The sequence below is a fragment of the Paramormyrops kingsleyae genome, chromosome 10, assembly GCF_048594095.1.
Source record: "Paramormyrops kingsleyae isolate MSU_618 chromosome 10, PKINGS_0.4, whole genome shotgun sequence".
Lineage (NCBI taxonomy): Eukaryota > Metazoa > Chordata > Actinopteri > Osteoglossiformes > Mormyridae > Paramormyrops > Paramormyrops kingsleyae.
This window is the reverse complement of record NC_132806.1, coordinates 9,851,788-9,866,617: the sequence shown is the minus strand read 5'-3', so window position 1 is coordinate 9,866,617 and position 14,830 is coordinate 9,851,788. Positions and strand designations below refer to the sequence as shown.

General features: G+C 44.2%; 1 protein-coding gene across 2 annotated transcripts; it reads left to right on the top strand.

Moving 5' to 3' along the window:
- Positions 1 to 439: 439 nt before the first annotated feature.
- On the top strand, positions 440 to 9,571 carry simc1 (SUMO interacting motifs containing 1). 2 transcript variants are annotated; one of them, XM_023834534.2, is made up of 10 exons: positions 440 to 943; positions 2,636 to 3,949; positions 4,067 to 4,335; positions 4,726 to 4,795; positions 5,283 to 5,461; positions 6,328 to 6,438; positions 6,827 to 6,958; positions 7,716 to 7,872; positions 8,001 to 8,085; positions 8,372 to 9,571. In XM_023834534.2, exons 1-10 carry the CDS (start codon positions 848 to 850, stop codon positions 8,578 to 8,580), a joined length of 2,622 nt encoding a protein of 873 aa, XP_023690302.2. In that variant the 5' UTR covers positions 440 to 847; the 3' UTR covers positions 8,581 to 9,571. The 2 variants fall into 2 exon arrangements, with proteins under 2 accessions (XP_023690302.2, XP_023690303.2); XM_023834535.2 differs by lacking the exon at positions 440 to 943 and adding an exon at positions 1,058 to 1,189.
- Positions 9,572 to 14,830: the final 5,259 nt, after the last annotated feature.

The window sequence follows — 14,830 nt, the reverse complement described above, 5'->3', positions numbered from 1 at the left end:
AGACTTCCCTGACATAATATGCTTGTTCAGTCGTAGCGTCCATTGTAACGGACATTTAAAAAATATCTAATAAATAAATTAGTTAACAAAAAAAAATCAGACTAATTTCTACACTTGAGAGGAACAAATGTCAGTTCGGTAATATTTTTGCTCAGTAGAAAAAAGACAGGTCAGAAGGGAACAATTGAAAGAGGCGCACAGAGAAATATCCACCCGGGAGCGAATTTTCGTTTTTCAGGGTGGGTCTGGGGAGGTTCATTAATATTCATGAGGGAAGCGTTACCTGATTGGCTAATGAATGCCTGACGGAATAAACTGACCAATCTTAATATTAATGAGTTTCCGGAGCCACTCTAAAAAAATAGGTAGGGCAAGTCAATTCACGTTCCATGGCCAATCAGGTAACTCCTCTAATAAATATGAATAAGTTTTTCCGAACCACCCTGTAAAACGGAAGTTCGCCACACAGGATTGAAGCGCCTTGTGTTAGCTTGCTGACGAGCGACGGGATTTTTAAAAAAATGTATTTATTAGACAGTTATGAATAAATTTCATACTCCTATCGCTAAACTAGGATGTGCCTCACTTTTATGTTGGGACATTCTTGTGACGTGACTCAATCCTGCTTAAAGACGGCAAGGTAAAGCGACGGAGAATCCATCATAAAATTGAGCGGCTTGTTTTCGTTCCCTGGGAGGAATTACGGTTTGGGATCACGATGGGGTTCTCTTCGGTTTTGAGTTTCACTTTAACTACTGTCCAGCCGGATGGACGGTGGCGCCTGTTAGCCCCAGAGATTAAGTTGGTCGCGGTGTGAGCGAAGGAGCGGTCGCGTGCTAAAAAAGATATGGAGGACATCATTTTGATCAGCTCCGGGGAAGATTCGGACGTCGAAAGCAAGAACGGTTCGGTAATACAAAATGAACAGTCAAGATATTCAACTGTAAGTGTTTAAAATTTGTTTTGTTTTAATAGAACTGGGAGTTCACTGTAATGCCGCACAATTTTTGAGACGCGGTGACACAACCAAATTGCGACGGGCGAACCACGTGACACGCCGCTTCAGTTAGCCTGTCGCCACCTGAGTGACATAGCCGGTTAAATTAAGCACCTCCGAGCTTCCGCAAGTAACAGACCCGGTTAAATCGTAGAACAAAGCCCTCCACCATGAATGGTTACTGACGAAATTGTAAGTTAATTCATTTATGGAAGCTTGGTGGATAGTTGAATAGTTAGCGGACGGTGACGTAGAAATATGTATGTGGAGGGGAATATATCTAATGCAAAAGATGCCACTATCATCGGTGTAATATGTAAGACTGGTGTTACTTGTTGATAAATATTGTAAGAGTAATGCCTTCCGCCTCACCTATATTTTGTCTCATTTATCAGAATTTCGTATAAAACAGCTTGTATTTTACGCAAGTGGATGTAAACCGTACTGTTAATGTAATTCCATTATTTAAAACATTATCGTAAAAACTAGCGTTTTTTTGGGCAGTCGCGAAGGTAGTTAAAGCAGCATTCTGTGATGGACATGCTGTTTTAACCCAGGAAGTGGCGTGTGTTTGAACGATGTGGAGATTCAACCCCTGCTGCTCCTGTAAAACATCCATTTGTTAACTGGACAAATCCAGAATAAAGGCGCCATATAAGTAACGACACTTAGACTAGTGTGATCCTGCTCATGTTTTCCTCCATGCCTTAACGGACAGAAATACTGCATCTTTAATGTTAAATCGTTCAAAATGGACGATTTTTAAAATTGTGTGCATTGTATACATGGCAAACACGGAAAGGACTAAAGTGTTTTAAGTTAGATGAGAAAATGTAGCCCATTTGGTTTAAATGGTGCCATAGAATTCATTTTCAGTATTGTTTTCTGGTGTCTGCATAGTCATAGTCATGTGAACTTGGTTTGGTACAAAAATGCCTAGAAGCTGTTTTACAGGCCCATTTACAGCCCTGTTATTGTAACCGTTTTCTCTTTTTGGTGGGCTCATTAATATGTTGATAAACTCTTCTCTGATTGGCTGGTTTACAGTGAAGCACTGCCATGGCTCACACAGAACCAGCATGTCTACAGTCGTGCGCCACATAATGACAATAAGTGATGCATGGCATGTATGAACGGTGTCCCATAAGGTTATAATGGAGCCGAAAAATTGCTGAAGACTAGTGATGTCGTAGCACAACCGTCATTCACGTGTTTATGGTGATGCTGATGTAAATAAACCCACCGCATTGCCAGTCGTGTAAAAGTATAGCACAAACAATTATACACAGTACATATTTAAAAATGATAAACCACTACTTTACTGGTTTGTGTAGTTACTGTACTACACTTTTTATTGTCGTTTTAGAGTATACTAAAGTTTAATGTAGCCTGTAGGAAGTAAGCTTAGGCTGTACATAAACGTAAAAGGAGAACTTGATGCAGTTTATTAAAAATAAGTTTTTTTGCTAAATAGTCTAACCATGCATTTTTCCTTATTATCCTCATAATTTTAATAATGAATCTTAGGTGTTTAGCGTTCCTTTGTGACCCATAGCATGAACTGCTGTAGTGCTTTGGGTGTTGAATTCTGGATTTCTTTCTGTAGTTTGAATTCTGTTACCTTTCCATTTGCCCCAGCTGCTGATTGACCTCACAGACTCCAGATGGGCACCTTCACAGAAGCGATGCAGAAACCGGTGTCGGAAACCCCCCACGTGCTTTGTCCCGGACCTGCGTGAGTGCAAACCGCTTAGGTTCATGATGGATCCCTGTCCAGCGAAAGCGACTTTGGAAGGAAAGGAAAAGACTCCTAAATACCTGATGAGCCTGACCGAGGGCTCTGGTCTGAACTATCCTTGTCGGTCTCCAACTGTAGCGCTCTCCGCAGGGAACCTGTCAACACCGGACCACTTCAACAAGATAACGGAATTGTGTCACAACTTTCCCAGTGAAGCACGGGGTGACGGGAAAACTATAAATCAGATCAGTGATGTCTCATGGAAATGTCTGGAGAAGTCGCCTTATTATCCAGCATCTCCAAGCACCATCAGCCAGTGGAGTTCTAGAAGCCCCTCTCCCATTAGCCTCTCAGAAGCAGAAACTGCCGCTAGGCCTTTAACCTCTGGAGGGCACTCGTCTCGCTTTCCCACTGATCCCTCAGCCCCCCTCTCACCATCCCGTTGGCACTCCAGTGTCCGCATACGGGACACATATACAGAGACCATGGTGGAAGCCAGTGATAGTCAGGTCCCTCAGATGCACGAACTAAAGCAGGAAGACTCGTTGGAAAGTGGCTTTCCGGACTACACGAGTGTCCCCTCCCCCATTGGCTCCTATAGCCCATATTACTGCCCTAGCGTGATTGACCCGGTCGAATTCTCTGACATTTCCAGCCTGTATGATGAGCAGCCAGATGAAGTCCGCTCACCATCTCCAGGTTTAAATCATCCTCACGCAGAAGGCTTGAGCCACACGCAATTGCCGCTAAGCGGTACTTATGAAATCGGGGCTTCAGGGGACGGCCAACTGAGCAGCCTGGGCCCATCACTGGAGCCTTGCCCTGTGTCCCCAGGGACGGTCCCCCCCAAGAGCAGCCAGGCCATTGGTTGTTTATCCCCAGCCTTGGCTGATGCGCCAGATGACTTCGGACACACCTCCACTGATGTCATGGCTCGTGGGTCCTCTGATTGGTTAGCTGATGGTGTAGAGCTCCCTGTAGAAAGCTCATTCAGCTCACTGAGTCTCCCCAGAACTCCTAGCTTTTTCCCAGATCCGGGTGAGGACTGGTCACCCCATTGCATTGACAGCTGCACACGCAGCTGCATGCAGGATGAGTGCAAGGTGGAAATGGAAGCAAAGACTGAGTGTGAACCAGGTATAGACTGTCATTATGTGTCCCCAGCCCGTCTCAAGAGGCTGCGAAACCCATTGTGGAGGTCATTCCAGATCCAGGTAAGGGGAATTTCTGACCTCATCTGACCCTGAAACCCTCTGGCACTCTGGACCTGTTCACCTTGCTTCCTGCTGTTACTATAGGATGATGACCTTCAGCTGTCTGCCCTGTTCAAGGCTAACAAAGATGACAAAGGTGACGAGAAGAAGGGAGAGGAAGAAGGGTGCGGGGAAGCACTGTGTCGGCGGGGCCTGAACCTGGTGAACACCACCATCGAGGAAAACTTCCCTGAGGGGACTCTCCAGCTGCTTGCAGACTTCCTGCACCCCCGTGTTTGGCCCCCTCCACAAATAACAAAACACCTTTTGCGGGGAATACTGCTCAACTGCCAGTGTCCCATCGCTCTCGTCTCTGAGGCCTACACCCTTCTCATGAGGACACAAAAGTGAGTTGCCACCAGCAGGCAACACCCATAACCCCTAAATCTGACCATGCACCATATTTTCTTTGAAGTATGATTTTAACTAAACCTTTAAGTGACTTGTTTACGTACGCAACAAGACTAGTATTAAACTATGTGATTTTCACTGTTTGGAAAATGCCTTCATGTTTCACGTGTATCACCAGCGTCCATGAAAATAGTGAACATATGCTGAACGTTCTGGGGAATGGCTTCTCCGTTGCCTAGTTACTTGCGGCACAGAGAACTTGTATTCATTTTCAGGCCATAATATGGAGATGTGTATTTGTTAAGCCGAGTAAAGTCATCACAGAGTAGTGGATTTGGAGCCGGGGTGAACCAGATTAAGACTCACCGAATTCCTTTGCTGTCTAGGTACCACCCAGCTGATTGCTCATCTGTGCCGTGGGACTGGGAGCTGCTCTGCTCTGTCATGAATGAGCAGGTGAGAGGGCGACTCTAATATCAGCTGGTAGTATGTTAAAGGTTAACGGCAAGTTAAATGGCAGCACGTAAAAGTAAACGTGGAAAACGGATTTTGTTTCGGAAAGAAGAACAGACCCAGATAAACGTTCCCTCGCAATTGATTGATTTGGTCAGAGAAATAGCCAATCAGATTGTTGAGGAGGTGGGTCCAAGCAACTAGAGGAAGCGGGACCACCTTCTCTATAATCTGATTGGCTATCTCTCTGGACCAGTCATGTTTCATTCTGCCCTCAACATTTTTGTGTAAGTAAAACTTGCATGAGCTCTCAATTGCCACTCTCTCCCATTCTCACACTTACAGATCTCTTATAGAGAATATTCCAGGCAAAACCAATAATGGTAGAGCGAGTGAAGCATGAGAAATGCCTGCAAAATTCAACTATTGGTGGTTTTTAGTGAACACTTACGTGTTCTGTGAGAGATCAGCGACTGTGTGTTTGTTACAGAAGCCTGGTTGGTACAAGGATCCGTCCAAAAGGCACCAAAGTTCCGTCGTGCGCATGCTTTTGCAGTACGTTCTGCAGACGCTGGAGGACGACTTCCACCTCCAGTTGTCCCAGCACAGCCTGTTCTCCTCCATTGCCAGTGCGATGCTTTCCTGCGACAGGAGGTTCTCCTTCGTCAGGTGAGTTTGGGTGCAATCTTTCCATGTAAAATATGTATTGGTTTTTTAACCCGTAACAAAGGTGGAGATTTCAGGTCCAGAGAGTACAAATCCAACCGGCTGAGTATAAAGAGTCACAGTCAGAGTACTTAACTGCTTGGTTGAAACAAAATCTTGGTCTGGATTTGTACTCTCTGGACCTGAAATCTCCACCTCTGCTCAAAACTCAGAAACATAGTAGACTGGTCCCTAAACTAATAAATGAATGTTGAATAGCAAATTTTAAGGTGTGATGACTTTCTATGCTGTTTTTAATGGCTGGAAACTGAATTTCACAGTTAGGTTAATAACGTTTACAGTTATTTATTTAATTGAACTTTTTTGTCCAAAGTAACATACAGAGTTTGGGATCAGAAAGCAGTGTTGGCAAACATCTAGCGCCCCAGGAGCAGTTAAAGGGGCAGTTCACCCCAGAACTGAAAAAAAGATATGTTTTAGGAGGGACTTCTATCTGTCAGTCTGCTTAGTTTATCAGCTGTAGAAATTTCAGGCCTCTCTCGAATATAATGGGAGTGAATGTCATTCTTTCTATGGTGATTTAAAGCTCAGTATAGTACAGTAGAGAAATTCAGCAGCAACGTCTCTTACCAGAAATCATGACTTGGTTGCTCATGATAATCCACAGACTGAACTCCGCACACCAATCGTATCACTATGCAAATAATATCACCAGGGATACTCGAATCTTTTACGCAGTGATACGATTGCACTGAAGCCTTTCTAAAACGTAATTATTTTAAGTTTTAGGGTGAACTGCGCCTTTAAGGGTTAAGGCCTTTGCCCAAGGTGATATTATGTCATTATGTCATTATGTCATTGTTCTACAGGGATGTGATTGGTTGGCTGGTCTACGCAGTGAAGAATTCTACAGGTGACCCACAGAGGAAGGCCAGTGACACTGAGGAGGAGATGCTGAAGGAACAGGATGAAAACCTCAAGTATGAATCCTCACATCTTTCCTCTGCTTTTCTTTTAAGCAGCCTCATCATATAAGCAGTTTGCTCTTACGTTCCTCTGTCATATTTGAACTAGATTAACTGCATTACATCTAAAATAAATTTAATTGTCGTATGTTTACTAGTCCTGCAAAAAATAAATAGCTAGTCTGCTGCTGTTTTCAGCCAAACAGTAGGAACTGTACATGGAGAAGTTCAGTGACTGCAGTTGCAGGGCCCTTTTTGAGGCTTGTGCTAGCTGCCAGGTTAGCAGTGCATATCCCTAACCGGCCCACCCCCTACACCCCCTAGTTAACTCCCATCCAAATGCCCAGCTCTCCTCTCCCAGACCCGCCCCCTCTCCCTCACCGAGTTTGCCACCTCTCTGCAGGGTAGTGTTCCTCCTGCAGAGGATGCTGAATTTGGCCTTGGAGGTGGACCGCTCCCCCACCTGCAGCTCCAACAAGATCTCTCAGGAGCTCTTCCAGACACTGATCAGCATCGTCCCTCTCCGGCAACACAGGTAAACTGACTGCTTTTTGGATTGGATCCGTCAGCAAGCGGCATCAGTCTTCCACACGCATTCCAGTCTTTTCTATTCCCATTTCCCTTTATCCTGCCTTCCATCGCTCCTTTATCCTCTCTTCTATAATTGCTTATCCTATAGAGGTTTTCAGAGTCTTCAGCCTGTCCCACACAGCACAGGGGACACCCTAGACGGGATACCAGTCCAACACAGGGCACACATTCACACTTACTATGGACAATTTAGATACAGCAATCCACTTAAAGTGTGTCCTTAGACCACTGGGGGAAAAACAAGGGACCTGGAGGAAACCCTCCCAGATAGAACATGCAAACTCCACACACACTCCAGGAAATGTCTGGGTATTGCATATTCCTTGCAATATGCAGGACACAAACATTACATTTTCCCTCAACTATTTATTTTCATAATATTTTACTAGACACATTATTTATACTAATTGTAGTAATAGGAAATTAATTAGTCAAAAATAGAATCATGATCAACCTTATAAAACCATAAAATATATGTATAATCAAGGAAGTTACACAGGGTAGACAAAATTCCAAAGACAATCCTTGGGGAAAAAAAACATTGAAGTAACTAAATCAGTCACAATGACAGTGGATTTCTCTATAAATATACCCACTGATGCTAGAGGACAACACAGCCCACCGAGCCACTCTGTCCAATGCTGAGTCTCATTTAAAGATGATGCTTCAGATAGCTGTCCCTTGTGCTCCTGTCCTCTCAGGTTGCTCCTGCTGGAGACCCTGGACAGCAGCCTGCTGAGGTGTAAGGTGCTGGAACTGCTGCTGCATAACTCCTGTCTGCACAAGAGCAACACACCTATGTCTCTAAAGCTCTTGCTGCACTTCTTCCAGAACGCCATGCCAACCACTGACCCCATGGTAAGTGCCCCGCGCCGGCGAATCCTTTCCCCCAGGGGTCTTTGCTTACTGGTATCCCGAGGCACGGTCCAGAGGTTCGGTTCACTTGCAGCTCACATTTCCTGCTTTTTTCTTTCTCCATATTCCAGGACGGGGCTATGAAATGCTCGAGCTGGAACGAGCTTGTCCAGCTGCTGTGGATGCTGTTGCTTAGCTACGAGGAGGTGAAGGAGGGTAAGAATGGGTAACAAGGGAGAGTTCGGAAAGAGCTTTCATTAGGAAGACGCGAACATGAATAGATACAAGCACACAAGCTCAGTTATAGCAAAAATGTTACATGTCAATTTCTGTGAAATTCACAGGTTACATGATGGTGTGTCTGGCTGGCCGTCGTAGGTCAGATGTTCTTGATGGTGGATGACCAGTCAGTGTGTCCACATTACTGCCTCTGTTTTTGGTTTGGTTGCCATGACAAAGCTGCCGTCTCCAATGTCAATTCACCATCATGTCTCTGCCGCAGGTCACCTACGAGTGTCCATAACCGAGCGAGCAAGATACACACGACCCCCGATCCAGACTGTGAACGATCAGATCACACGGGCCGCGGTGCAGGAGGCGGCCAATGGTTTCCACTTTCAGCTGTCAGCTGACCTGGGCGCCTCCGTTCCCCCACAGCTGGAAAATCTATTTTCCTCTCTGTTAGGTTACCTGCTGGATGCATGTCAGTAAAGATATATTTACCTGAAAAAAATAGCATAAAGAAATCATTTTATTGCAGGGAGAACTGTGGATTTCCTATAGCAGAGATTACTCAATTTTATTTTATTTTTTCCCAAGTAGAATTACCAATGCTGCCTGTATCTTAACATAACGAACTCAGTTTTTCTGCTGCATTGTTGCTTTGTAGGTGGATGGGGAAAAGAGCAGATGGTGAAGCAAATGGGGGCAGAAGCATGGTATAGAGCAGGGGTGTCAGACTCCTGTCCTTGGGGGCCGGAGCCCTGCTCATTTTCGGTTTTCCCCTCATTTAACAGACCTGATTCAACTCCTTGTGCTAATTACCGCACAGCTCTTGAGCTGAATCATTTGGGGTGGAACAGGGAAAGAACTAAGCTACACAGGGCTCCGGCCCCCCAGGACTGGAGTTTGACACCCCTGGTGTAGAGAGAGAGAGTTTTTTTTAATGTCTTTATTAAGACAATGAATAATTCATGTATTTGTTTTTCTACTAACTTATTCAAAGAATCAGCCCCTTACACCTTTCATACACCTCAGTCAGTTTACGGTGGGACACTTTTCTGATGGGCAATATGCCGCACAGCATGATGGGAAGGGGGCGGTGTTCATGCTTACCCAATCCCATTGCCCCATGCACTATAATATTGTTTTCATTTCGCCTTCCATGACTTATTTTCACTAAAATGAAAGTGAAAATAGAGTGATACAGTGGCAGTGCCCTTCTGTTCGTATTCATTGAGTAATTCCTCTTGGGAGAGAGATGAGTAAATTGTATCAATTGTGAATGTGACATTTCAAAAGCCTCGATTTGAGGTTGATTTCTCTAAATTAAAAAAAAAAATGTAAAAATACCCTTGTAAATACCTGTTAATGTTTTTTGTTTCATTTTACCCTCTGTTTTGTACATCTGCAGTTTGAGTATTTGCACATAGGAAGACACTTTCGGTTAAATAAAAGACCTTGCTGATTTTATAAATCATTAGACATAGGCGTTGTCTGTAAATGGTTTTTGTGGATTTCCTTCCTCCCCACAGCACTGGTTGTGTGGCTGTGTAAACACCTCCAAATTAGCCAATCCCCTGCTTAGGATGCACTCTGCCCCTTACTGCACTGCGGAAAGGCACATAATTACAGTACCTCACAGCTGAAGTGTTTTAGCTAAAGAATAAACAACAGGTTGTATTCCCATGGAGGTGTTACATTTGTTTTAGACATCCTATACTCTTAATGAGAAATGTGTAGTTTGTACTAATATATGTTGTTAGTAGTTTAATATTTAAAGTTTTTTTAAAAATCTAGGAGCATTCTCCCATTCTTGTTAAATTAAGGAGTTACGCTTCCAGTCACGTTGTTTACGCTCCACTTCCAGCCCAGAATTTTCTCTTCAGTTGGCTGAGGTTCCTCAGATCTTCAGATGGGTTACTCTGCATAGCCATTAGGGGTAGATGGCAAATTGTTTCTCTGACAGGGAAACTTCTGGTCCACGCTAAAATTGGACATTAAGTGTCAGAAACAGGAATCATCCACAGAGATAGCTAAGAACACACTCGGAGGACCATTGTTGCCTAGGCTAACATTTCAAACCACTGATTCCCAGGTGCAGACAGCTTTTTGAAATTCCTCAACACATAAACCCCTCCCCCCACCCCTGACAGCTTCATAGCTTGTTCTGGCCAGGCCATAATTCAGTACCTTACACGTGTATGTATAGTACAAATATATGTACATATAAAATTTTAGGGTTTTCAGAGCAATGAACATAGTCCAAGTACAGTTTCAATAATGGTCAACACTTAAATGGTCTTGTATGGGCAGTACAATGGCTTAGCACTTAGTATTGCAGATGTGTGGCTCAGCAGGCTAAGCCTTTGTGTCTGTTATCAGAAGGTTATATTCAGGTGAATAGTCATATAATATGTGTGTGTGTCTCATTCAGAGCAAGATGAGGCAGGCAAAATAGGTTTTCCTCACAAGGATCAATATATCATACCTCCATAGCATAGTCACTAGTTCTATGTATGTGAAGTTTGCATGTTTGTCCCCCAGACCAAAAACACACCATCAGAAGAATTACCATGATTGTATGCGCATGCTCTGTGATGAACTAGTAAGCAACCCAAAGACTCACTATGTCCCCTTGTACTTGATAAGCAGGCATGGCAGAGTGATGAATGAAGAAATTGTATTGTGCATTTAAGAAATATTACAGTAATAAAGTTACCAAAGGATTAGCTTCCTTTCACTACATAATACTGATTCATTCTCTTGTCAAATTGACTTTGATAACTATTAGACTATTTGTGTTTACATTGTGTAGGTTTATATTATATAATATATAATGTTCATGTGTCACAAGGAATGTTGAGAGGGAGGAGTTTGAGCTAAAAGAGATTATAGCTATGTCAGTTATGTTTGGAAGAGGAGGCAAAGAGAGCTAAACTCCCCTATAGCTTGATATTCTTGCAAATTTTAACTGGTTCTTGAGGAGAATACCACTCTGGGCAAGCCCTATATTCCTGTCGTCTCCCCCAAACTCTCCTTCCATGACAGGTCTCCTTCCTCCTAATGGATGCCATGACCGCTGGGTGTGTGTCCCTTCATTCCATTAAGACACAGATACATTCAGCTTTGGTTTGATTTTTTTCCAGAGTAAAGTTGCTCCTGCTCTCTTTTAAAAGTGGAGTGTTGAAGTAACCATGCTTTGCTTTTAGGTGAAACTAAAGTGGGCATCAAGGACTGAAACTTGGTAACACTGAAACTTCATATTCTTCAATATTCATTGAGCAAATGTGATTCTGTCTCTGATGATGGCACTGAAATAACTACAACCTCATATATTGTATATAAGACCTCATGCTAGTCTGAATCACATCACATGGCATTAGAGTGCCACCTAAAGACCATTGACTGTGTGCTGCCCATCCATCTGTTATAGAGAAGAGGTTCCTGTATCTAACAAGGGGTGATGTGTGGCTCTGCAGCTCCCTGGGTCATGTTTTGAAGTTTCAAATCCCATGGAATGATTTTAATGTTGGGCTCTTGGGTAAGGCCCTTAATCCCAGTCTCTATAGCGACTGACTTTCTCAGTTATACATCACTTTGAATAGAAGTGTCCGATAAAAAAAAAGTAACAAAATTTTCATCATTTTATTTGTGTAGTTGATTATTACAGACATTAGAATGGTATGTGCGTGATCCCTATATAGTCACACACCCATGCCCACAAGGTGACACTCTTCTGGTCATGGGTGACTTCAATATGACCACTGGCACTGACAGGGCTGGCTATGGGGATTGTGTCGGTCTCCATGGGACTGGAGACCGTGGTGAAAGTGGCTCCATGTTCCTTGACTTTGCCAAAGGTCAGGGGCTGCAGGTCGCTGGATCCTGGTTCCAACACCCTGAGCCGCATCATTGGACTTGGTACTGCAATACTGTTGGTGCAGTGAAGGAGATCGATCTCATGCTCATGGGCAGATGCTGGAGGTCTACAGAAGTGCACAGTTTGTGAATTCTGACCACAGACTTGTTGTTGCTACTCTAAAGATTCAGCTTAGATCCAGTATGCTACCACCTATTAGGAGAATGAGGCTAGACTTGGCCAGATTCCAAGATCAAGCTGATTCTGATGGGTTTGCATGCAGTTTCTGTGAGGAATTTGCAGATTTGGGTGCAACTACTGACTCTAATGTGATGTGAGACCTTCCGTGATAAAACCCTGAAGGTTGCTGAGGGATGTGTTTTTGCTGTCAATGTTGCCAGACCAGAAGGAGGTGTTTCATCTCGCAGGGCACCCTAAATATTATCGAGAGTGAGTCACAGCGCACAGCTTGGTGGCAACTCCAGGCTATACCGGGAACTAAGGAGGATGGCTGTGAGGGCTCTGAGGACAGATAAAGAGGTGTTTGTTAGACGAATCTGTGAGCAGGTGACACACCATCTGTGGTCCAATGACCCACGTCCTGCTTACAGAGGAATCGAAGCATTACGCACATTTGAATCTGTTCCTCAGAGACTTGCAATCAGGCGGGTGATGGAACCTTATGGATGACACTGCAGTTGTGACCCATGGGCCGGCTACTTTGAGCAGCTGTTTAAAGCTGATCCTCTGGCTCTGACCTTGGACATCTCTGGGTCCACAATTCTCAAGGCTGATCTTCCAATCAGCTCTGAACCACCCAGTCTCACTGAAATTGCATGGGTGGTGAATCAGCTGGGGGTAGGGAAGGCCACAGGGATCTGTGGTATCCTGGGGTGAACTTCTCTAGGCTAGTGGTAAGGCTGTCTTCCTGGCATTGTGGGCAATCTTTGCTTCCATTTAAGAATCAAGCATCATCCCAACTGACCGGAAAACAGGACTTGTAGTCCCTATCTGGAAAAGGAAGGGTGATCTGCGGGAACTACAGGGGGATAACACTGCTCTCAGTGCCGGGGAAGGTCCTTGCTAGGGTCATGCTTAACAGGATCCGTGATCACTTGCTTGTCTGTCAGCGACTGGAGCAGTCTGGTTTTATGCCTAGGAAGTCTACCATTGACCGCATCCTGGCATCAGTGTAAGCGCGAATATCGGCAGAGGTTCTTTGCAACCTTTGTCGATTTTTGTAAAGCGTTTGGCTCAGTTGACTAAGTTGCCCTGTGGGAGAATCCTGAGACTTTGCGGGATCCTTCTGAAGTTGCTGGACGTCATGGCTGGCTTGTATACTGGTACTGTGAGTGCTGTGCAGAGTGGAGGGAGAACTTCCCTGTTCTGCCCAGTTGATTGCAGGGTTTGCCAGGGGTATGTTCTTGCTCCTACTCTGTTCAATGCTTGTATGGACTGAGTGTTGGGCAGGGTCATGGGGTCCAGCAGTTGTGGAGCATCTGTTGGTGAAAAATTCACTGATCTTGACTTTGCCAATGATGCTGTGATCTTCTCAAAGTCAATGGAGGCTTTGATCGGGGCTCTTGAGAAACTGAGCAAGGAGTCTGAGTATTTGGGATTGTGAATGTCCTAGATAAAGACCAAGATCCAGGCCTTTAATGACTTCTTAAGCACAGCCACAGCACTGTCTGTTTGCAGCGAGAATGTCAACCTTGTCGAGAGATTTACTTACCTCGGCAGTGACATTCATGTATCTGGTGACTCTTCCTATGATGTCAGCAGATGGATTGGAACATGGGGGGTCATGAGGTCACTGGAAAGGGGTGTGTGGCATTCCTGATATCTTTGCAAGAGGATGAAGGTCCAAGTCTTTAGAGTCCTGTCTTGCTGTATGTCTGTGAGACATGGACGCTATCCAGTGAACTGAGACGAAGACTGCACTCTTTCGGTACTGTGTCTTTGGAGAATACTTGGGTACCACTGGTTTGACTTTGTGTCGAATGAGCGGTTGCTAGAGGAGTCCTGAATGAGGCACATTACCCGCATTGTGAGGGAGCATCAGTTACGGCGCTATAGCAATGTGGTGCGTTTCCCTGATGGTGACCCAGTTTGCAGGATCCTCGTTGCTGAGGACCCAAGCGGCTGGACCAGGCTGAGGGGATGCCCGTGTAACACCTCGCTGTAGCAGATGGACGACCATTTCTGGAGGATGGGACTGGACCGTGTGTCTGCCTGGGGGGTCGCCAGCCGGGATCCCAAGGAATTTTGCCATGTCGTGAGTGTGGCAACATGCTGCATCAATGCATGCACCCCAACCTGACCTGACCTGTTTATTCTTTATAAACACCTATTGTTTAATATTACTTGTTCTGTATTTTGTATTTATGTCTTTATTCCCCTCTACTTCATCCATTTTACCATTGCTTTCTATATGCGACAAATATGTCATATACCCCCTGTCAGTTTTGTATATACCTGTACATTTCTATATTTGGACATACCTATATATTTCCATATATTACAGACTGTACCTTTCTGGTTTCTGTACATGCTCTACACTTCTGCACTTTACTGTAAAATATTATGGTACTTTCTGTAAATAATGCTATTCTGGTACTTCTAGTTAGATGTTAACTGCATTTCATCGCCATTGTACTTGTACTCTATATGACAATAAAGTTCAATCTGAATCAGAAAAACTGTTTTACTGCTCTTCTTGAATTTTCTCAGAGCACAAAATCATTGCGCGCACACATTTGTATTAATATCTTTGTGGGGACCATCCATTCATTTCTATGGGAAAAACCCTAATCCCAACAATGAAAACCTTAACCATAAGTAACCAAACAAAATACAAGACTTTTGACATGTTTAGTTCTT